Below are 23,111 nucleotides of genomic sequence, written 5' to 3'. Positions count from 1 at the left end.
GCTTTAATAAGCATCAGATTTGTACGCATGCGAGTCTGGCCACCGCTCATTTGTTTGTTGGTGACTTTGACATTTTGTTGTTTCACATTCATCTGATGTTCCTGTGTGGTGAGTGTAGTTGTGAGGACCCATCTGTGGTTTGAAGACACGTTGTTGTGTTTTGTGTTGTGATTGTTGTGGATGACTGATGTAGCCATGCAGCTATTGCATTAAACAGGAAGGGGGGAGAGGTTGATGTCAACAGGCCTATTGATTCCTAACGGATACGTTTTTCTTCCTCTTGAGGGTCACAGACGAACCTGAGAGAATCAGCAGATCTCCGGTCACAAGGTGAGTCCACATTTACGCTTTGTCCGACACCAACCAGAATGCAACCATAGAATACAATTACATTCTCAGTGTTACAGGCAGCCAACTCTTCTTCATTTATGAATCAATCTACATTAAGTCTAAATAAGATATAATTCCGTTTTGAACAGTCTGTGATAAGATGAATATTGTGATAACATATATTACAGTTGATTATTTGCAACGGCAAATTATGAAGTTGGTCCATATCTATTTCTCTATTAAGACAATTTTCAGCACATTTCTGATTTCTTAGGCCCAATCCCAAACCACACCCTACCCCTACACACTCCCCCTCTGTGACGGAGTGAACTCCGTGGAGTGACACTCGCAGCTCAACGAGGCTCCCTCCTGTCAGATGGAGGGACTAAATACAGCGGCAAGCTTTGGGACAAACTCCCCTCTCTCCGGCAGAAACAGGAAATGCCGTAACTGTATGTAACAACGGTTTCAAATCAGCATCTCTTAGACAAAAAATAAAAATTAATAACTAAAATAAAACTCCAAACATCTTTAATTGTGTTACTTTTTTGTAAAGCTCTTTTAGTTTTAAACCTGATGTTTTTAAGCTTCTTAGTTTTTGCAACAGTCTGTAAATATACACAACTCTATAATGAAATGCACACATTGACCTTTTTCTAGACTAAACACAGGTATATGATCCTAAGGTGATGAGGTTATCATGACGTTGTTAACATGGCAGTTTATCAGTGGATGTTTGGAACTACTTGTAAACAGCGTGTTTCCTGACGGACACACACAGCGTGACTCCGGTCAGGTAGAGACCGGTCTCCAGTCAGCACCGATGCAGACTCGCTGTTTGAGGGCTTGATAGCCCACTCCCCCTCCACACCGCTCCACACTCGTTGGTTTGGAACAGCACTTAATGTGGCCGACCCTCCGCGCAAACGGAGGGGTAGTGTGTAGGGGTAGGGTGTAGGGCGTGGTTTGGGATTGGGCCTTAGTTTCCATCTGTGACTTAACTTTGACACATTTCCTGACAGTATCGCTAGCCTCCTTAAAAAAACACACGGCACAATCTAGTATTTAATTAAAAAGCAGTTGTTACCAAAAAGTAAAATGTGTCTTTGATAAGTAGTTTATATAAGAATAGATTGAGTATTGACACAATGTATCCACAAAAACATCGTTATACTTTCCACTGTTCAGACTTAGTAAAGCTAAGCTAAGCTAACAAGCTGCCGGCTCCAGCTACTAACCATACAGACATTAGAGAGTTATCAATAAGCAAGAAATGTTCAATGTTCCAAAAACCTTTTAATCTCTACCCGACTGTTAGTCAAAAGGCAGATCAACTTGACTTTAATTGTAAAAATAATGTAAGGATATACTTTGTACAGAGAACTGTGTGTCCGTGCTGCAGCTGTAAATGTTTTCGTTCTTAGGTGTGACATTGTGACGTCAGAAGTCTACATGGAGTCACACTAGGTCATGTGATCCAACATGGGAACTGGATTACGTTTACAGCACAGATCCTGAATCATACTACCTTTTTTTGTGGTGATTTTTTTGTCTTGCATGTGGTGAGGACACAAGGAAATACAGTCAAAAGGATTGGGACGTGTTCCCTCAGAGAACGCACACTGTGTGGTCAACACCGTTGCACTTTGTCATTGCTCAGATCTCTCTGTACTAGATCATATAAAAGCAAGAAACATCAACTTCATATCATTGCTATAAAAGGATAATCATCATTACCCATTAGCAAGAAAGACAGATTGAAGACAAAAGTCTGATTATGATTATTAAATGTGTGTTCTCATTACAATTCAAAGTTATAACTATTTAATTTTGCTTGGATTTTCAAGCTTTACTACACAAGATATCCTACACAATAATGTCAAGAAAGCCAGTATCCAGCTATGGCTAGAGACAGTGATTAGACACAATACTGGAACAGAAATGAACCACATTGTTCAATTACTCAGTTATTTAATTTTCATGTATGGGTTACATGCAACAACAGTATTAACAAAACCTACATTGGTATTGCTTTTGGACTCTCATCTTATTAATACTATATGTTTTCAGGGTTATCAGTATCATTATGTGACTAAAGGTGTGTGTAATTCCTCTGGGCCTCAGCTGCTTCAGCCCAGTCTCAGGTTACTGTCAGCAGGTAAACAGCAGCAGGCTAGCAGAAGCTAACAGACTGTGGGTCCTTGGTGGTAGATGATCCTTTTGATTTCAAGAGAAATAAATATATGATGTCTATAATGCATTAAAACACACTTGAAATACATTCATAATCCTATAAGTCATTATTATAAGGCATTATGACTATTGCTGAGGGCTTATGAATACATTTATATCTTGCTATAAGCAATAATAACGCATTACAGGAATGTTTTTAATGCGTTATAGACATGTGCGTAACTGTCACCTGAATTAAATGATCTTTTATTGTGTTAATCAGCAGCTCAGTGCCTGTCTCTTTACCTCCATTTTATTTTATTCTCCATTAGTGTTTGGTGTGATTTTATGAATGTATGTGTGTCATTGGTTCTATATATTTCATTAATCATATTTAAGAACAATATACATGTATTATTAATCCTAGATTGCTCTATATCCCTCACATGAAAAATACATTTTAACGTTGGTTGAATAGAATAAAAAATAGATTTGAGACTAGAGAATACCTCTCTGTGACCTAGATTTCTATGTAGAGGTATACAAATCCAATACTGTATGATATTAATCTATTTTCTTCTCCTCCCCGTTTCCCTTACCACTCATACATTCACACAACCATACACTTCCATCACTTATTCATCTCACTTACACTGAAACCCCATTCATTCCCATTCGTCCTGCACTCCTGCTCCTTCATATCTGATCTCCTGCTCCCCACACCCCACACCCCTAACCCCTCACCATCCACCCTTCCTGCTGTTATTCCCACACCACCCTCTCCCTCTCTTTTTCTTTTAAATCTTCCTACATTTCCCTTTCCATCCTCTATTTTCGTCCTCCCAACACCCCCCCCACTTCCAGTCGCCATCTATCTGGGCATCAGAAGGCGGCAGAGCCCCGGACCCCCCGAAGCGGATGGGATGTGAGGGTGCGGAGCCCTCGGGACCCGGCCGAGGTGGTGCTGGCGCTGCGTGAGGCGGCACAGGGCTGCGGCTGCCAGGTGCACCTGGCAGGGCCCTTCCTGCTGTCCTGCACCCACGGAGCAGCCGGCGCCCGCGTGGCCTTCGAGGCCGAGGTCTGCCAGCTGCCCAGCGGGCTGGGCCAGAGCAGCGGGGTGAGGTTCAAGCGCCTGTGGGGGGCGCCGCTAGCCTTCAGAGACATCGCCACCAAAGTGTCCAAAGAGCTGGAGCTCTGAGGGCGGCTGGAGGCGGGGCGGACCAATCACAGACTGGACAGCTTGATACAAGAGGAGGGATGAAGAGGAAGGTCGCCTCCTCCTCTTCATCCCTGGGCTCTGCCTCATCTGATGCAGCTAGAGATGCCTCGCCTCCGCCAAAGACCCTCTTCCTCTGATGCCACCAATCACAGCCAGACCAACGGATGCACGGACAGACCGCCATCGGCAGACTTATGGTGACCTTTGACATTGGAGCTGTCAGTGACCTATGACCCCTGCTTGAAACACACCTCCATATTATGTGAGCCCATGGAGTCTTTTTATTTTTTATCACAACTTCATGTTTGATGTAAGGATGTTGCTGAGAATGATGGAGACTGATTATTGTTGACATGTTATTCCTATTGTACCATATTTGTTGTCATCATTCCTTTTTAAAGAGCTGCTATTTAAAGAGATGTTTTAATGTTTGTGTTTTAAGTTTATCTTCCCTCTCTAATGCTTTTTTTAAATGGGCAGAAGTTAGACATCTGTTGTCGGGAGCAGACGTGACATTTCAGAAGTGAGGCCGCAGTCCCACCACCGGCCTCTAGAGGGAGACATGCAGAAATGCAGAGACTTGTGACGGATTGAATGAAGCGTCACAGCCTGTCTGCCCATACTTTACTCCCAGTTAGTGCTCAGTTGGGATTTGGATGTTAGTTCCCCCCCTCTCTGGTCCAGTGCTGCCTCTCTGCCTGCCCCACTCTGATGGAGCTGCTGACAGAGGAGCCGAGCAGGACCCCTCTGAAGTGTTGTTCTTGATAAACTGATCACTATGCTCTGCCATTTACATATATTTTACTTTGCCCAATGTTTTGTCCCATGCTACCTTTATTAACAAGCAAAACTCCTCTAGAAAAATGTAAAATGACACAACATGTTTTTGGTTTAAAGTGCAATGTGTGATTGGTGTTCTTATTACACAAGTAGGCACTGTTATTGTTCTTATTTGACCTACACAGGGGAAACCGATAGTCACTTACATTATTTTCCACTCAGCAGGTTTAGTCAATTTAGTTTAGATAGGCAGGTTTTGATCAGCCAATCAGAAAGCATTATTCTGAGCCCAATATGTGCTAATTTAAAGGTTATTTAAATGAAATGCAGTCATTTTTAAATGTAACTAATTAATTGTCTACCCATTAAAAAAATTTTAAAAGAAATTCCATGCACATATCCTAATGCTTTCACTGAGTGCCAAGACAACTAATAATAATAATTGTGAGCCACAAATGGTTAAAACATTTATTAATTACTGGTCAAATAGCATGGCTTTTTTCTTGACTGGTTCCAGTTTTTATCTGTTGAGATAGAACTGTTACAAAAAAATCACTTTAATTTTAAACAAATCATTCAGAAAGCCACCGCCATATCTTTCCTCAAATGTAGTGCAATACAGCCACACACCTGAGAACCCATGGAATAAGCCTCCACTCAACAGGGCTCCTTGTTTAAAAACTTGTTTTATATTGCTGATATGTTGTTCAAATTCATTGAGCACTTTTTTTTTGCCAGGAATGCATTGTACTGCAATGTCTGTTTTTATTCATTTCACATCGTCTCACACATATAATGCCCATGATTGACATTCTGAATGTCTTTCTTCCTTGATGCACGTTTTGGCATCTCACTTCTCCCAGTGGATCAGCTGCAGGGACAGCTTCAGGATTCAGTGATGTGACAAAGTCAGATAATGAAACTGAGGTAAAGATAAATCACTATGGCCATACAAAAATTGTTTAGTTCTTAACCTCAGCCACGCTACAAACTATAAACCTTCGTCGACCAATCAGGCTGCAGCACTGAGATCAAATTCCAGTATGACTGTACGAGATGTTTGACTGTTAATCAATCAGTTTCCTGCCGAAAATAAATGAAAAGCATGCAACGTGATGAAGGTTTAAGATAAGACCTTTGAAAAATAAGATGTTCTTTTATAAAAACACTTTGCTACCAAGATTCAACAAAAATACACAGAGTGCTTCATTGATCATACTCTCACACTGACGACTCCAAAACCCAAAGGTTGTTGTACTTGTATTGTTGTTCTACAATGCCAAGCAATGGTAACTTGTACTTTTAAAGTATGCAGCACCTAACAAAACACTGATCAGTGACAGGAAGAGCTGGAGGAACAGCAGTTTGGATCTTTACGGCTGTGAGGTCTACAGGAATGTCAAATGGGAGGTTGTAGCTGCAGCAGGTATCCATGACTGTCTGAAAATGTGAAGCTGTGATTTAGGGCTAGATATTTTATTTTTCTTCTTTCTGGTCCAACTGGGCTTCACTCTGAACCTGTTCTGTAGATGCAGTTAGAGCCGTGCTTTAAGGCTAGAGTTCTGTTGTATAGTGTGTTTGAAGCCGTGCTGTTATCAAGAAAACTTAACTAATGGGCTGAAATATGGAAAGGATCGACCTGCAATCCTGCATGTCTCCTAGGAAATAATGTGTGACACAAAAATAAAGACTTTCAACCTCTATCATTTCAGTGTCTATCTTATTTCTTCTGTTATGGATTTTGTCTCCAATGTGGCATTCCACCAGGGTCTTTGTGGTATCACTGAGTAGGCTACGGTGTATGTGTGAGGGAAGTTCAAAGCTAATCTTACATGTATGTACATATCACCGTCAGTCAGTTTGGAGTAGTTGCAAGATATTCATGTATGTTTCAAATACAATAAAACATGAGAGAGAAAGTTTGATTGTTACATGGGGCATAGTTTAATCATCCAGTTATAATTCACAACCAAAAAAAATTAGTTTTAGGTACGCACACATAGCCATGACCAGACTATACATGGATTGATCCCAGGATGTTACAGAGAAGATGTGGAGAGGTTAAAGTGACAGGAAGTTGGGAGTGGGTTATCAGAAGTAAGAAAGGAAGTAGCAGATGGAAAAGAAGTAGGCAGAAAGTAGCCAGTTGGCCGAAACCAGTAAGATAACTTTACAACGAGGCTACCCGTTTTACAAAGTAAAACAAATTCCACAGACAGTCAGTGAGTAATTGGTTGTCTGTTCCGCTTTACTTCTGGGCGGGGATCATGCCATCGATAGCCTCTCCCTTCTCCAGCTTCTTCTCCATCTCAACCATCAGCTTGACACCATCAACCACCATCTGCACCTGGGCCACCTCGGAGGAGCCCAGACGGTCAGCGTTGGAGATGTCGAACACACCACCCACGGAGGCTGTGTCCACACCACCTGCGGGAGAAGAAGGAAGAGGAATGAGGCCTCTGTCCAACACATGGAAACATACCCTCTCCAGCCCCTGAGACTTGTTGAAACTTTGTAAGAAGGTTTCTTTAATGTATGTTCAACCAACATTTCTCATTAATTCAATCGTCAGATTCCTTGAGCTTTGGCTACACCCTGAAGATTTATCTCTGAATATGTAGGCGCATACGATCCATTAGGTAAGCGAGCGGGAAGATAACATCGCTATTAACCGAAACACAAAGAGCAAATCTTACAGAATAATGCATTTCAGGAAGCCTATAAGGTTTCTAATCCTAAAACAAACTATGGCAGCCTTTTCAATAGCAATTTGTAAAGATTACATAATGAATGAAAAATCTTATTTTAATCCATGTTTTTTCATTTCTATAACTTTTTGTTCATAAAAAAATGCTACTTTTGCTGATAGCTTTATCTTTCTCATCCAACTGTGTTAAATTTAAGCCTGCAGCCTCTCTGAAAATATTAGCTTGTAAACTCTGAGACTGAACCATTTCAATTTCATTTTGTTGGTACCTGTTCCACGCTTCTGCAGACGCAGTCTGGTCAGGATCTCCTCGAACTTGGCGTGTGTGCTGAGCTTGGGCAACTTGACGTGCACTCCACCGCGCAGGCCGGTTCCCAGGTTGGAGGGGCAGGTCAGGATGTAGCCCAGATGCTCGTTCCACATGAAGCCATGGTTGTGCTTCTTGAAGATCCCCTCAATCTGACCAGTGTAGAGGATAAAGGGCATTAATAATGCATCATGTTTGAAATACAACCAGTCTGATGTAGCTGAATGCTAAACAGTCCTATCTATTAATAATGAAGAAAGAAAAACAGCAATGTAAGGTCTTTATGAAAATGTTTAAAATATACGATGCACATCATTTTAAATGGCTTTAACTCTTGCTCCAAGTTTAATTGTGCATATTTAATTGTCTGCTTGACTTTATTTAAATACAAAAATCTGTGATGTTTTGTGCATTACGTTCTGCAGACCAACGCAGAAGCGTCTGAAGACCTCCTTCATGTTGCCGCCCTGCTGCATGGAGATGACACGCAGATGATCCTCCTCGTTCACCCAGACCAGGAAGGTCTTGTTGTCGTTGTGCCTGGAGGAAGAAATCCAGCTCAGTTTTAATTTCCGTAGGACAATGATGGTGAAAGGTTTACCAAAGTGCCTCGCAGAATCTTGATGGACATTTCTAACATTTGTCCTGTAATCTGGATAATCTGAGCTACACAGTGGTGGATTTAAAGGACATCAACTTTAAAGGGCAGTTGTGCTGCAGCTTTACATACTGTGCTTAATTATTCATGACACACTTTAACAGATGTTTAAAAGCCGGAATAATCAGGATTTTGGGGTTTAGGGTGGTGAGACAAAAGAGACAGATGGTGTTAGTTTTAAAGGTTGGCTTGGGAATGGCAGATGGGAGCTCCAGAATGGGGTTTGTTTAGAGTTTGTATTTATGAGTTTACATAGTTTAACCTGTTTATCTGGGAATAAAGTTGAATTTGTTATACGTTTTTCTATTTCATTTCCATTATGTGTCTGAGTGTCTCTCACCAGATGCCTCTGCCGTCGGGCCAGTCACGGGCCATTCCGGCGCAGGTCAGCAGGGGAGACACGGGCTTGTCAAACAAGAAGTGATCGTTGATCAGCAGGTCCTGCTCGGCGTCGGTCATGCCGCTTAGGGGGTAGTACTTTCCCTTGAACTCACCATCCAGACTGGCCAGAGCTGAAAGAACCAAGGAAGGCACACAGGAAAAGGAGTCAGCCTCTGACAAATACATCTTGCCTTCTACAAACATTTGTGTAAGATTGATAGATTATTGTCATTAGGTTGACATTCACCCTCAATGGACAGCTTCTCAATGCCTCTGCGCTCGCCACGGCTGTTGTGAGGGGGCAGGGTGAATCCCTTGATGCTGCGGCCGGTACGCACGCGGCTGGACAGCACGTAGTTGGGGTCCAGGTCGTCACCTCCCTTAGAGAAAGGACAGACAAACACAATAGATACATTATTTTGATTGACTTGCACTTGTGTGAGGAACTGGACCTTATGAATGTTTTATGAGTAAATGTACTTATTATGTTGGCCAATGAACAGTGTCTGGAGTTATTCAACTCAATCATGCCTTGGTGCGGCCATAGAAGTAACCAGCAATTGGTTTTACAATCAACGAACTAAGAGTCATTCATTTGGTGTGGAAGCTGGTCAATAGGTATGTCTCCTTCCTTCTGATTTGATACAAATATATCTCTAACAATACCATCATGCAGGTCATGCAGCTCACCTTCAGGTTCTCGAAGTTCAGGTCGGTCGCATGCTTGTCGGTGGGCTTGTATCCACCATGACGGTCAGAGATGATGGGGTCCAGCAGCTCCTTGAAGGCTTCATAGGACTCCTCGTCACCAGCAACGCAACCAACAGTCATGATGAAGGGGTGACCTTTTGAACAAGAGGGAGGACAAGGGAGTTGGTAACAATGCTAGCTAGTTAGCTAGTTCAACTTTCAATATGTATAACTTTGTAGGAATATTGTTAGATCCTCTCACCCCTCTACCCCATTTGCTAACAAATTCTTGGATACCAAAAGACCTTACTAAAAAACATGCCAGAACTTTAGCCCCGAACCCTAAAGATTGAACAAAAGTCCTGTGTCACCTCAGAGGTAGTGATCAATGCTAGCATGGTGGGCTTCAGCAACAATCCATAATCAGTACATATTCACCCTGCATATAGTTGTTAATTCACTTCATTTATGTCTGTGAAAACAAAAACATTCTGGCATGTGTTAATGTCGATCCTGATTGCTGAATGTCGATGCTCCTTCTTACCAGGGTTGTCAACACCAGTCTGGATGACATCATCCACGGTGAAGCCGCTGGGGGTAGACTTTCCCCTCAGCTTGGCATAGATCTCCTTGGTCAGCACCTACAGCAGATGACACGCCGGTCAGTGTTTATACAGTCACATGATGTCTTTTAGTACATGCTGTGTTCTATGAAGTATCTCAGCACAATGATAACAATAAAGACACTGGTTGGTGTATTGCGGGTGAGTGTCCATTGAGCAGCAATATCAGAGTAGATGTTGTACCTTAGCCATATGGTTGTTGTGCAGGGACAGGTCGGGGAACTCCTCGTCCCCTGAGAACTTCATCTTGTAGTCGTTATGACAATTCTTCGCCATGGTTGCGATTCTTGCTCCACCTGAGAAGAGACACGAAAAAGAGAAGCGGACCTGTTATATTCCAGAATTGTGCTGTTCGTTACAATTTGTCCTGACTGCATTTATAGGCACTTTGTTCCCTTATTGTGTAGAAACAGAAGACTACTATAGAAACAGCCCTTCAAAAGGCAGGTTTCATTGTTTGACTATAATAGTGAATACCATATTTATTCTCTGGTATTTCTCCAAGTCTTTCAAGTGCCTTGTCTATGAATCTTCTTGTGAGGAGGAGACACCTTTTCATTCTGTCCTTCTGTCTCTACTTCACTGTCACGCTCTCCCTCTGCCCCCCCTGTCAGCTGTTCTGTCTACATGCTTTTCTTCCTGCAGCCCTCCCCTCAGACTGTCTCACCACCTGTCTCTCCCTCACAGCTGTGATTATAAATAGTGACGCCGTGCCCCCTCTTGCCATGCACATGATGATGAAGGATTTTCTCTTCTGTCTCACTGTTCAGCCTTAGAATAATGCAAACTTAGTGGTCGACCTACGCTGCAATACATGGAAGATAAAGTGGAAGATAAAATCCATTGGTTCTAAATAAATCGACTTTTTAAAGACCAAAAATAGCTCAAACACTCAATGCTTACAAATGGTTACTCTAAACTATATAGCCTTCTCCCATTTTTTTTGAGACATGGTTTGGTACAGTAATTGTAATTTGTCCTCCATTTTGATTGAACTTGAAATGCCTCTAAAATAAATAATTTCCACCCCAAAGAAATCACACAAAAATGATTAACACAAAGTGGAACTAATTTGAGTGAGTAGAACTGGAAGTTAACACAAATTACTTGGAAAAAAGTTATCATTTTGGAGTTGCAATCAACAGAGCTGCAGCTGCAGAATCAGTCAGAATATCTGATCTCTCTGGCCGAGGTGAGAATCCGTCAGTTGAGGTGCAGTTGATTGATGACACCTGGTGCGCTCAAAGGTCAAAGTGTTGCAGGCCTCACAGATGGCTGCACATGTTCCATGGCTAAATCAAGCGCTCCTAAACTATTCAAAGACACACCTCAGGTCTGCCCTGCCAGCATTAGCAACAGCAGACAGTCACAACTGTTTCAGTGACCCTTGATTGTTGTATACTAAACTAGCCTTTAAACTGCAGTATAGTGCTGTAGATAAAAAGCATCAAGTCTTTCAAAGAGAAGTTTCACTACAGTGTGCAGCGATAGAAGAACGATCAGAGTCATAATTATTAGTTTCCAGTTCAGGAAAAAATATGCAAAGCTTAACAGGAATCCCACACAGAAATGTGATCATAGAAAAATGCTTCTATGGCTCCAGGGTTCATCAATGGAGGAATCTGATTGACACATATCTGGTCAAAAAATGTTCCTCTATGATTTTGATAACGGGAGGTTTGCTCAGGGAGAGGTTTCTGTTCATTCTTTATATATAAATACCACCACAATCTTTCCATTGGATTGATCAAAAAGCTTGTTTACCTGCTTAGGAGAAAAGAAAGAAGTAACAGTCCCGGGATCAGATCCTGTTCACCAATTGTAGGGATGCCCAACTCTTCAACATGATGGGCTTTAGTATTTATACCTGGACCTCTGTTGCTATTGGCTCACTACACTCGGGGTCCCTTCATATGATTGGTTACAGGGGGGCTTCTATGCCCGGGTGAGTTTCTAAAAGGCAAGAGAACTTCACACAACACTCGAGACGAGAAGCAAGAAACAGCTGCAAACCAACCTTTCAACTCCTGCCTGCTCAGAGCTGCTGTCTGCAGGACAGAAGAGGTGGACAGCAGCCCATACACTCTATCAAACATATGCACTGTGGGTTTGTATTCACACATATCTGCAGTGCATGGATTAGCCAGTGTACTAACCTTGCAGACTGATTTAAATGAGAGTGACTGTAAATAAGGCTCACACCCTTTGCACAATGGCAACATAGGATCCAGAGTATGAATGTCATTGTCATTGAATGAATATACCAATCATTATGTCAAATGTCCAGTATTTACAGTATAATACAATTACATTAAAGAGAAGACGCATTTTAAAAATGTTAATTTGGAATCTTTGCTGTGTAGGGAGGTTTGCTTGCAGCTGGACAGTTAAAGAGCAGCAGGTGGCTGTGATGTACCTATTGTAGGCATGCATGCACAGTGTACTGCACTGAAAGTGTCCCCTATGGGTGGATGAGCAGAGTAACTGGAGTTGTATCTGTCATCAGATTAAGGAGGGAAAAAAACACTTGTCTTAGATAACATCATTACAATATTCATTACTGGTTGGATTTCATTGACCCCTCTAACTTGCCAATTTGTTACAAGTTTAAGTGTCATGCGAGTTTAAGGTGTGTGTTACAGCTCACTGTTTGGAATGTTAGTAAGTAATGCATGGTAACCGGCTGTCCAAACAGAAGACATGTGGCAAGCCAGGACGGCAAATGTTGATTCCAGAGTGTTTTTATATGTCTGTATCTAAATGTGTCATTATTTGTAAGTGCACAGCTTTCTCATCATGTCATGTGTATGTGTGTCTTGTGTATTCATATGTCATAATAAATATCCTGCCTGACAAGTTTGAGGTTGGGATCGCTTTTTATCCAATATACTGTATATGTCTTAGTCTGGGCTCACTGCAGGTTTTACTAGATCTGGCTCTCTTTGTCAGACTTTGAGTTCAGGTCTTTACTGTACAATTGCCAGCATCATTACCCCCCCTCTCCCCACTGGTAATGTGATATATGTCAGTAATCCAGCCACAGACAGATATTAAATCACACCCACATCATGTGACAGTAAGTATAAATTGTGGGGTGGAGCTGAGACTCTCTGTGACGCAGATAGCAGCCTCACATCAGATTCAGGTTTCCCTCAAACACAACAGTACAAGAGGTCAGAGGTTAATCATACAGTTTTCATGATAGCTTCCCTTAAAACTCTCTGGCTTTAAGCAACAGAGTCCAAAAATCATGTGACCTTTAATTTGTAATCATCTATTACTATCTCAACCCACCCCACACCTAAATTATTATTTGTTTTAAATAACTAGAGACCATCTTGCCGTTGGACCACACCAGCTGCAATGCTAAAACGGGCCAGGCCTGTAAAGTTTAGGGCCAATGACCCCACTTTCAAGCCCCTACTTCTGGCCCCCTAGCCCGGGACACGCCCATTTCGGGATTGTGCCTGCATTTTGATCTTAACTACACATCTGTAAAGTTTGTGGCTGCACACAAAATCTCTCCCCAGAATGACAGTGCAACACTTTACAGCAGAAATAAACATGTCTACAGCCTGCTGCTAAATACTGTTGGACAATTTAATATAACTCAGCCATTTTAATTATAGTAAGCCTTACATTTATGAATGATTAACAGGGTGTGGCCACTCTGAGTGACAGGTGGCTGCTGTCTCAGGTCCCCAGCTGTTTGCTGTCTGCTCTGTTGCATCACCTGGGTCTCCCTCAGCTCTGAGCTATTAGTAAGATGGTGGTGCCAGTGCTGCAGCCTCCCACTGAGCGTCACAGTTGCTCTTCAGAAAGCACATAAATACAGAGTTTGAGTATAGTTGCGTGTGTAGAGAAAAAGGGCGTTGGTTTGTGACAAAGTGTCTTGAAAAAAAGGCCAGCAGAACATCCAGGCTAAAGGGCATCAAAAGTTGGAGGGCACCTGCTTCAAGTCAGAGTCTGCCATTTTGATCAAATACACTTTTAGTCAAATTCAGAAAATGTATCCTCAAAGTTTGCTAGTTGTACGTTCTGTGTGTGCGCGCGGTAAAATAAAACAAAGGAACGTACGTCATACAGCCCCGGTTCTTTGAAAGGGAAACAAAGAAGCTCGGACTGAGACAACAACACTCCTTGAAAAGGACGGCATTTTTTTTTGTGCATAGGAGACAAAGGCATGGCAAATCTGGAGAGTGGGATTAGTTTTGGTGTCCTTCAAATATCAGTTTATATATTTTTCAGAATTGATGACTCCACCTTCAATGATCCCCAGGTGATTATTTCAAATAGTTAGTACTTTGTTTGGTGCACCACAGAGCTCTGTTCTATGCCTGATGGTACTTTTTATCTAATCTATCATCAGAATATCGGGCTACATGCTATGCTGATGATATTTCATTTATTACACGCCTTAGTTGAATACTTGTTTTTGATTGGTCAATTTGGACCTTTCAGAGGTTGGTAATACTCTCCATCACACCGCTGCTGAGGATAACATGGAGCTTATCTGAACATGGATGCTTAGAAGGGAGAAGGGACTATGTGCAGTCATATCAATCTGCAGAAAGACGTTTTTATGTCAGTAGAAGTAGTAGACAACTTACTTTAGTTTTCATCCATCGGAAAACACCATAGAATACTTATTAAACATTCACATCAATATTTGTGGAGAGCACAAAACTTGGATTTATGATGGGTAAACCAACCTTTACTGTTCCCAGAAAAGAAAAGAAATGAAAAGAAAAAGAGAACAAGAGAAGGAGAGCGGTTACAAGATGCTGGATGTCAGATAAATCAACAAAAGAAGACAGACAGGAAGTAAACATTAAAGGAAACAGAAGAAGAAGTGTCCATGCCAAGTTGCTTATTTGTCATTTCCTCACTCCTAGTTCGAAGCGGATGTTGTTCGGGTGCCATCTTAAGGAGCGTTCCATGGCGCTTATTTGTGCATGCAGGAGCGAGGATCGAGGAGCAAGGAGCGACCTCTGAGGAGCGATAGCAGAGAGACAGGAGGTAAACATTCACAGGAACACAGTATGGGCTCAGGCAGTGTTTAAAGACTGGTTCATGGAAAAGAACATTTAAACAGACTTGGACAGTGTAGAAAACCTGGATCAGCCTTTGGTACAACGTAAAACCAAAAAGTCAATATGTGGCAGTGCAATAATCGGGATAATGTGCAACATGGCATAAGTCATTGACGAAAAATAACATCCCGAATGTACATGTACTGTATAGCAAATGGCCACTCCAAGTTTCTACACCCAGGCCACAGTGTCAGCTGTGACCTGCACACAAACACACATGACATTCCAAATTGTTTTCAATGTCACGCCATGTTACTCACCCACTCTAAACACAATCAAAACCACAAGTCTGCTCCTTTACGAGTTGGACACTTCACGTCAATGCAGGACCAACATTATTCATGCAACCACAGCACATAACCTTGTGATTATTTATCACTTACATTCACCAAAGATGCATCATGATGTATGCAGATATAAGCTTCATCTCTAAAATATTGGTACATTTTTGTGTGACACTAGAGTCGACGCTGTGAACTACCATCACCACCTGCAGCATCCTAAATGAGTGCATTTTCATATAGAACAACGAGGCTCCCCAACTACATCTTTGACCAAACCCCCCCATAAACCTCAAAGGTCATGCTGACTGTGATATGTGCTGTGTGTGTCGAACTGCTCATTCAGACCAGTTAGTTCTGTCGTTCGTTTGCCACCGCGGCACAGATCCAGTATCCCAGTTTAGACTGTCATTGTATCCTTCAGCAATCCCCACACCCATACAACCCCCACCCCACCCCCCAGAGCCCTGCAGCTGCCCCGGGAAACAGGCAACAAGGACAGTTATGCAACTGGGAACACTGTGAATCTTTTATAATGTTTCCATCTGAATCGCACAAGCAGTGTGAAAATAATCGAACGGTTTCATACTCTCAGTGCTTTCAAAATTGCATTCAAAAATTCATTGCAACAACCTTGTATGTATGTATTTAGTAGTATTGTAGCATTCAAAATAACCTTTATCTAATTGTAAACTGCTGCTAGCTTTTAGCATCCCATTTTCCAAGTTGTTCATCAGTGGTTAAGTGCAGGTTTGTAGTTCTGCAACCTGATTCCAGATCAAATGTTAATATATATTTCCACACTATTTTACTGAGCTTCTGAGAGCTGGCCTGCAGTCTGGTGGCAGATTCTTTTTCGCAGCAAAGCCTTCAGGGAGCAGTTGAAGGCTACATGCATTCACACATTCACACATGGGTGTTGCCAGGAACAACAGGAAGACTTGGTCACTGACGGCTGTATAATGTTTCTATGTACATTATACAGCATCTTATAGGTCCCTCATTTGTCCTTTCACTTCCTGTTTTGAAAGGAAAGGGAGTTAAACACACTGGGTGTGGATGTATGTGTGTTATGAATATGTTGTAGTGTGCTTTTTGTTGGTGTTTATCAAGTCCCCTTGACACAAGTTCTTTAAATTGATGCTGATGACGTCTTTACACCACATATCAAGACATCACTTCCTCACCTCATAGGGGAGTGATTGCCTTATAAAAGAATCACTTCTCTCAGGAGGCAGCCTTCTCTGGATTCCTATGGTTTGAACTGGACTTGAGTCATTCAAACGTAACGTCCTAAGCCAGACCAGGAAAAGAAACCATGTTTACTGTGTGAAAAGCACCACAAATAGACCCAGGCATGTAAGACGACTCTGTTAACGTGTGCATGTTAAGTCTTACACACGGTGAGATGTGAAGGAATGAGTGGGGCTAAATAAAAAGCAGGATGTTGTTTCAACCAACAACATGTAATACATTGTGTTTGGTTGAAAACAACAGTGAATAAATAAAAGGAGATTAAAATGTTTAATTATTGTGTGTTTTACTATAGGAATCAGCATTTAGCAAATGTGTTATGTAGTAAAAGTAAGTATTGTCTCCAGGGGAAGCTGTTTACATTGCCTCAACTGATGTCAATTCATTAAGCGTCTATACGATAAGTAAAATGTTATCTTAAGCAATGGACAATGGGCACACAACACAGATGTATTAGTAGATATATAGAACCAGTCATATGAGAAACATGGCAGATCATCAAAGGGTTCAGAGTTTCAAGTGGTGGAGTTTTGAGTATGGATGCTGAAATGCCTGAGTGAATCACACTATGGACTGTCAGCCATCTGCACTGACCAACAAATGTGTTGCAGTGATTTTTGTGTGAATGTTGTGAAGGTGACAGCAGTGCTGAAACATGAGCTACATGGGTAACTTCTGGAGTGGGGGGGGGTTTGACAGGGGGGGAGCGTGGATTCTATCTTTAGTGCCTCCTCACCAGGTCCTCCCATCCCAGATACCAGTTCAACCGATTGAATTGCATGGACTCAGCTGTCTGGCCCCCCTCCTTTCCTCCCTCCATTCATCTGTTCATCCACCTTTATGTGATCAGACTGAAGGAACCTATATTTCTTCAATAAAGCAGCAGAATGGATAAGGAGAGGCCAGACATCTGTCAGTCAACACACACACACACACACACACACACACACACACACACACACACACACACACTGAAAAAAACCTCTGAACAAGCTGAAAACAATGCAAGCGGTGGGAACCAACAATATAAACGTTTAGAGTTTGTATGACAGGGTGGGGGGGGGGGGGGGGGGGGGGGGGGTAGGGGGGGGGTACATCAGACTAAAACGATTGGGAACCATTGACTCGAATCATAGGTCACATGAATCAGGTCAGATTTTGCTTTATCGGCATGTCATCATGAATAAATGTGCTCCTGGAGACCCCTAACTGAAACTACCTCAGAAGCTGTTTTGAGTACGTTGACAGATTTGGTCACCCTCTGTGCAAAATACAAGTGATGTGTAGTTGAGTCTTAACCTGTTTAGCCCTGAGCCTGTTTTTCAGGTCTCAGGCTCGAAAATGACATTCCCAGAACAAATGACCATATCTTCCCTTCTAAAAGGGGCAAATTAATAATCTTTTTTCTCAAAGCAAGGTTACATCTGTGAGAGATGTTTTTATTTTAAAGTAAATTCAGATTGAACATAGTAAAAAAATGTAAATTATAGTGTCCGTCCAAAAAAAAAGATTACTTATAGTGAAAACTACCCTTGAATGATGGGATAGTAGACTAAAAGCTTTAGGAATCCAAACTATAACATATAATAAGTACCCTGTATCAAGATTGATGCAAAACAAGTGAAGTTTAACCTTTTTAGAGAGATTTAGAAAGAAAAAAAAAACTCTTCTGGGGTCATTTGGGTGCATTTTCCATATCTCTGGCCCCCCTCGTTCGATTTTGATGATTGACATCTCTTTTTAACCGTTAGAGCCAATAGAATCGAGGGGAAGTTCCTAAAATCCATCTAAACATTACCCATTGGTGAATGAGTGCTGCGCAGTCAGAATGCCCCGGAACCGGAAGCTGCGATACACTCTGGTGGCTACCATTAGCAGCTAATATTAAATCTCCGATTTTTACATAAAAACGGAATTATGGATTATATCAATAATTTTTTCAAAGTAACAGACACATTGAATAAACCTATGGATTAACCTTCAGCAGCGTTTTTATCATTTTAATGCCATTGAACACGACTTTTGATCAGAATAACAGCTAAGGTGAGACGATCTCCCGTGTTTGCTCTGTAATGCTACGTGTTAGGATGTCTGTGTTTGCTTCCCCTGTCGCGAATTCTGATCGCTCAGTGATGATATTAATACGTATATAATCTGTGGAATCTCAGCTTTAATCTGATATCTTGTATGTGCAGTTACGATAAGTAATAAGGGTATTTTTACCTTGAGTTCTGTGCAAAGTGCGTTAGCATTTTTTCGCTCAGGGGTCATTTAAACGCTTCTTATGAGACTTGTGTTTTGTTTTGGTAAAAATGGTTTGTATTGTCAGTTAGCTGAGTTTCTTCCCGTTAATCTGGTATGACACATTCATAGGTTTTTAAATATTAAGAAGCCCTGAGACACATTTTCGTGAAAAGAAACCTGCAGCCCCCTCTACCGGGGGCTCTCGGGCTTAACAGTTACGGCCCGTCCACACGGCGGCGTGCGTTGAAGCTTCAACGCTTCTGCCCATTCACTTTGAATGGGGTGACGTCACGCTTTGCCAAACTGCATTGTGGTTCCGTTGCTTCGCTTTGCTCGAGTTTCTCGCTTCAAAAGTTGAGCAATGTTCAACTTTTGAAGCTTCGACGGAAGCGTCAGTCAATCAAATCATATGCCAGTACAAGCTCTAGCCAATCAAACCGTGCTTGTGTGTCCGGGGCGGGAGATTCATGTGATTGGTTGTTGGTCGAGTTTCAGACATGCCCACTGGCAAGCTTCAAAGCACGCCGCCGTGTGGACGCTGCGTTAATGTAGGTGAAAATGAGCAAGGAGGGCCAAGGGGTCGGAGCCCCCACACACACATATTTTAACCAGCTACTTTACGCCCCTGGCCAAGATGGTCTTTAGCTTCTAATTTTACATCAATGGGGGAAGGTGTGACATTTTAAACCTGCAGCTCTCCTCTCTCTCTCTCTCTGTGTCTCTGTGTGTGTGTGTGTGTGTGTGTGTGTGTGTGTGTGTGTGTGTGTGTGTGTGTGTGTGTGTGTGTGTGTGTGTGTGTGTGTGTGTGTGTGTGTGTCTGTCTGTCTGTCTGTCTGTCTGTCTGTCTGTCTGTCTGTCTGTGTGTGTGTGTGTGTGTGTGTGTGTGTGTGTGTGTGTGTGTGTGTGTGTGTGTGTGTGCGTTTGTGCATTTGTGATCACGTGTGGTTACGTGCATATGCAGTTATGTGCCCAATGCACACCTGTGTCCTATTTGAGTAATGCACATCTTGTCTACATGTGTAGTATATATATTTGCACTTCAACATATCTATCACACACACACACACACACACACATACACACACACACACACACACACACACACACACACACACACACACACACATACACACACACACACACACACACACACACACACACACACACACACACACACACGTGGTGTACCCTGTTCCTCAGACCATGAAAATGTGTTTGAAGGTATGGAAGGTTTATTTTTGGTATAATCTGATGGTCATTAGCATGAACAACAAACTAGCCCTATGACTGAATGGATAAAGGAAATACATCTGAATTAAATAAACAAATTCCAAGTTGTGATCATCCTTCTGCAACCCTGCTGTTTAGAATCTGATATGTATTGCATGAGCATGATTAATCATAAATAAGAGGCCCTGTTATGTTTTCTGGGTTTCCCTCTTCTGTAGTGTGTTGTATATGTTTGTGTAAATGGTTGTGTGTGTGTGTGTGTGTGTGTGTGTGTGTGTGTGTGTGTGTGTGTGTGTGTGTGTGTGTGTGTGTGTGTGTGTGTGTGTGTGTGTGTGTGTGTGTGTGTGTGTGTGTGTGTGTGTGTGTGTGTGTGTGTGTGTGTGTGGAAGACAATAGCCATTGGAAAAGGTTACCTTTAGCTCACACAATATTGTGAATCACAGAAAAAACTGTCAGTGACCACACATTACAAATGATTGTTCCCACGTTAAAAAGCATTGTTATAACTGTATACATTTATTATTGAAGAAAATAAAATGAAAAAAAGGGAATAAAATATTAGTGTACATTGAAGTCTAGAGTTAACGATTCAATAATACTGCCCCTAAGAACAAAGACTTAGCAGTTATTATAAAGGTCAGCGAGGTTTATGAAGAGATTTAGAAGGCTGAACTAATTTAACAAGGCTTAGCTTTTCACTCAGGAGATAAAACATTAACGCAGCTTGGTTTCCCTCCAGCCTTCAGTGTAGACAGACTTCAAAACTTATATTATCTCAGTAATGTCAACTGTACAGAACAGATAATACAATAGCTAAATAAAACACCCAAGGCATTTCCCTTATCACTTGATCTTTCATTCTTCATAAATCATTTTTCATGTAGATGACACTAATACAGTTTTGAATCATATCTAACCCTTAAAAGTATGTTTGTTTTGGAATATTTATGCATCACCCTTTCCCCTCATCAAATACATGATTCCCAGTTGTAGTGCTGATCAGGACTCTAATGTTATCCTGGGGTTGTGTGTGTTCCTGTAGGACCTAGTAACCCCTGCTGCCAGCACCTTACCCTTCTTCCTGCATCAACCACAACACTGGAGCCCAACAGCAGCGGTGGTAAGCAGTCAGAACCGTCCCCCTTTTGCACAGGTATACAGAAACTAATCATAGCAGACAGCTTATAACGAACCTCCTCTCATTTTCTATCACATACGATGAATACTTGTGTTTTAATATACTGATGCATATGAGTACTGTGTTTTTTGAACACAACTTTTATCTCACATGGTTGGTTGAGCACTGTTGACTGAGGAACTTCAAAGTGAATGTGTAGAAAGGATTTACTCATCTAAAAACTCACTTTCCCTCTTTTCTCTTCCCTAAGCACCATCCACTGCCCCAGCTGCATATCAAACCTTTATTTACCAGATTGGTCCCATTGAGATCATAGATCTCTTTTTCAAGGGAGACCTGACCTGCATATCATTAGGATGTATTGACTAAGATTGTCCTTCTTTCTATCGAGCAGTTTGTTTCATCCAGCAATCTTCCAGTGTGTTATGACAAATGTATGAAACAGTTTACAGTTAGATGCTGCGTATCACAGTGCACTGAGATTTGTGACAAACTGTAAAGCATTAACTCATCACTGTACCCTGTATGCAAGGGCTGGTTTGCCTTCACTAACTGTACGGAGGCTCAGTCACTGGTACATTTTTATATATAAAGCCATGTTAGGGAAACTTCCATCCTACATCTGCTCCCTGATCTCACGGCGAATTGTAAGGGGCTACTGCCTGAGATCGCATGCTGTGGTTTTATTAAATGTGCCAACTGCTAGGACTGTCTTAGGGAAAATAGCATTTAGATGCGCAGCTCCACTGTCCTGGAATAGTCTGCAATTAAAATGGAAACTGAGCAATCTGGTGCCACTCAATGTTTTTAAAGCTCGGTTGGATGCTACTGAATCGGAAGCTGTTGGTACCTGTGCATGTGGATAGTATGTAAATTGTAATCCCTGTAATGCTACTGTATGATGTCCTTTTGTTGTTCTGTTTATGTTTTTAATGTTTCATGTGGAACCTACTTGAGCAGGTCTCCCTTGAAAAAGAGGTCAATGATCTCAATGGGATACAACCTGAATAAATAAAGGTTTGAAATGAAATGAAATGACAGTTTGAATAACACCCATCATTAATTTTTTTTGCAAGACTGAACATTTGTTTCCTGTAGGTGCTGACAGGAAATACAATGTGTACGGTTTGTCATTGACACTCGAGACCTTCAGACCAAAAAAAGGTTGTTTTAGTATCTAGAAATCTCTTCCCTGCAGTTTGTCAGATGTTGCAGAGAGAAGTTGACCGTCTGACCCTGATCTATTTACCCGTGAATATGTGGTGAGCAGCAGGTATTGGAGGGTGGTGTAGAAAGGAGTTTCCCCGGGGACCGTTGACCTAATATGGATGGCCTGCTCTCCCACAGTCAGTTGCTGGAGCTCCTCTGCTACCTGACAGCTGAGCTGTCCATCAACCCGCTCATATAACTGTCACACACACACACACACACACACACACACACACACACACACACACACACACACACACACACACACACACACACACACACACACACACACACACTCTCTTAATAGTTCCTGTTTGGGCTGTATCTCTCTCTGTGAATTTGTGTTTAGTATTTAGTAGATAATTTAGAAGAGTTTTTGTGAATATGCTTTTGAAGGTATGGAAGGTTTAGTGTAGGTATAATCTGATGGTCATTAGCATGAACAGCAAATTAGCCCTATGATTGAATGGATAAAGGAAAGAGCGCCATCTATAGAAACTCAAAAGAAAAGGAGTCAAAGCAAGGATGAACAGCTGATCGTGCTTAAAAGGCGCAGGCCAGGGGTTTCTGGGCCAGGGGCCTACCTCTCAAATCTCTTGTGTAAAAGTCACAGGGATATTTTGTTCTAGTTATTTTGTTGTTCTAACACTGACCACATTCTCCTAATATTAAATATCTGCCAACCAAACCAAGTATTGGGGGAAATATTTGTATTATTTAATGAAGGGATATAATGATGCCCTCCTAAAAGAAACACCCCACTACACATGAAAGTCTTGCAAATGTACAGCTTAA

General features: G+C 41.8%; 2 protein-coding genes across 5 annotated transcripts in view; one reads left to right on the top strand and one right to left on the bottom strand.

The window, feature by feature from the left end:
* mark4 (microtubule affinity regulating kinase 4) overlaps positions 1–6,202 on the top strand; it is a 62,121-nt gene extending 55,919 nt beyond the window's left edge. The window contains exons 16-18 of one of the 4 annotated variants that reach the window (XR_004554761.1): positions 286–330; positions 3,367–3,983; positions 4,202–6,202. Coding sequence is in view for 3 of the 4 variants with exons in the window: in XM_034115866.1 (XP_033971757.1) it covers positions 286–330; positions 3,367–3,700 (379 nt within the window). In the remaining variant the exon portion in view is untranslated. Of the gene's footprint in view, positions 1–285; positions 331–3,366 lie in introns of all 4 variants that reach the window. The other 3 variants (XM_034115868.1, XM_034115866.1, XM_034115867.1) reach the window with 3 other exon arrangements.
* A 219-nt stretch (positions 6,203–6,421) lies between these two features.
* ckmb (creatine kinase, muscle b) lies at positions 6,422–11,770 on the bottom strand. Its single transcript, XM_034115897.1, has 9 exons — positions 11,632–11,770; positions 10,051–10,163; positions 9,789–9,885; positions 9,245–9,399; positions 8,802–8,934; positions 8,514–8,685; positions 7,932–8,055; positions 7,478–7,667; positions 6,422–6,928 (listed from the first exon to the last, which is right to left on the bottom strand). The coding sequence occupies exons 2-9, from the start codon at positions 10,141–10,143 to the stop codon at positions 6,750–6,752; spliced, it is 1,143 nt and encodes a 380-aa protein (XP_033971788.1). The 5' UTR covers positions 10,144–10,163; positions 11,632–11,770; the 3' UTR covers positions 6,422–6,749.
* Between the last annotated feature and the right edge of the window lie 11,341 nt (positions 11,771–23,111).

The sequence above is a fragment of the Trematomus bernacchii genome, unplaced genomic scaffold (assembly GCF_902827165.1).
Source record: "Trematomus bernacchii unplaced genomic scaffold, fTreBer1.1, whole genome shotgun sequence".
NCBI classification, from domain to species: domain Eukaryota; kingdom Metazoa; phylum Chordata; class Actinopteri; order Perciformes; family Nototheniidae; genus Trematomus; species Trematomus bernacchii.
Note: the sequence above shows the minus strand (reverse complement) of the source record. Positions and strands in the feature narration are given on the sequence as shown.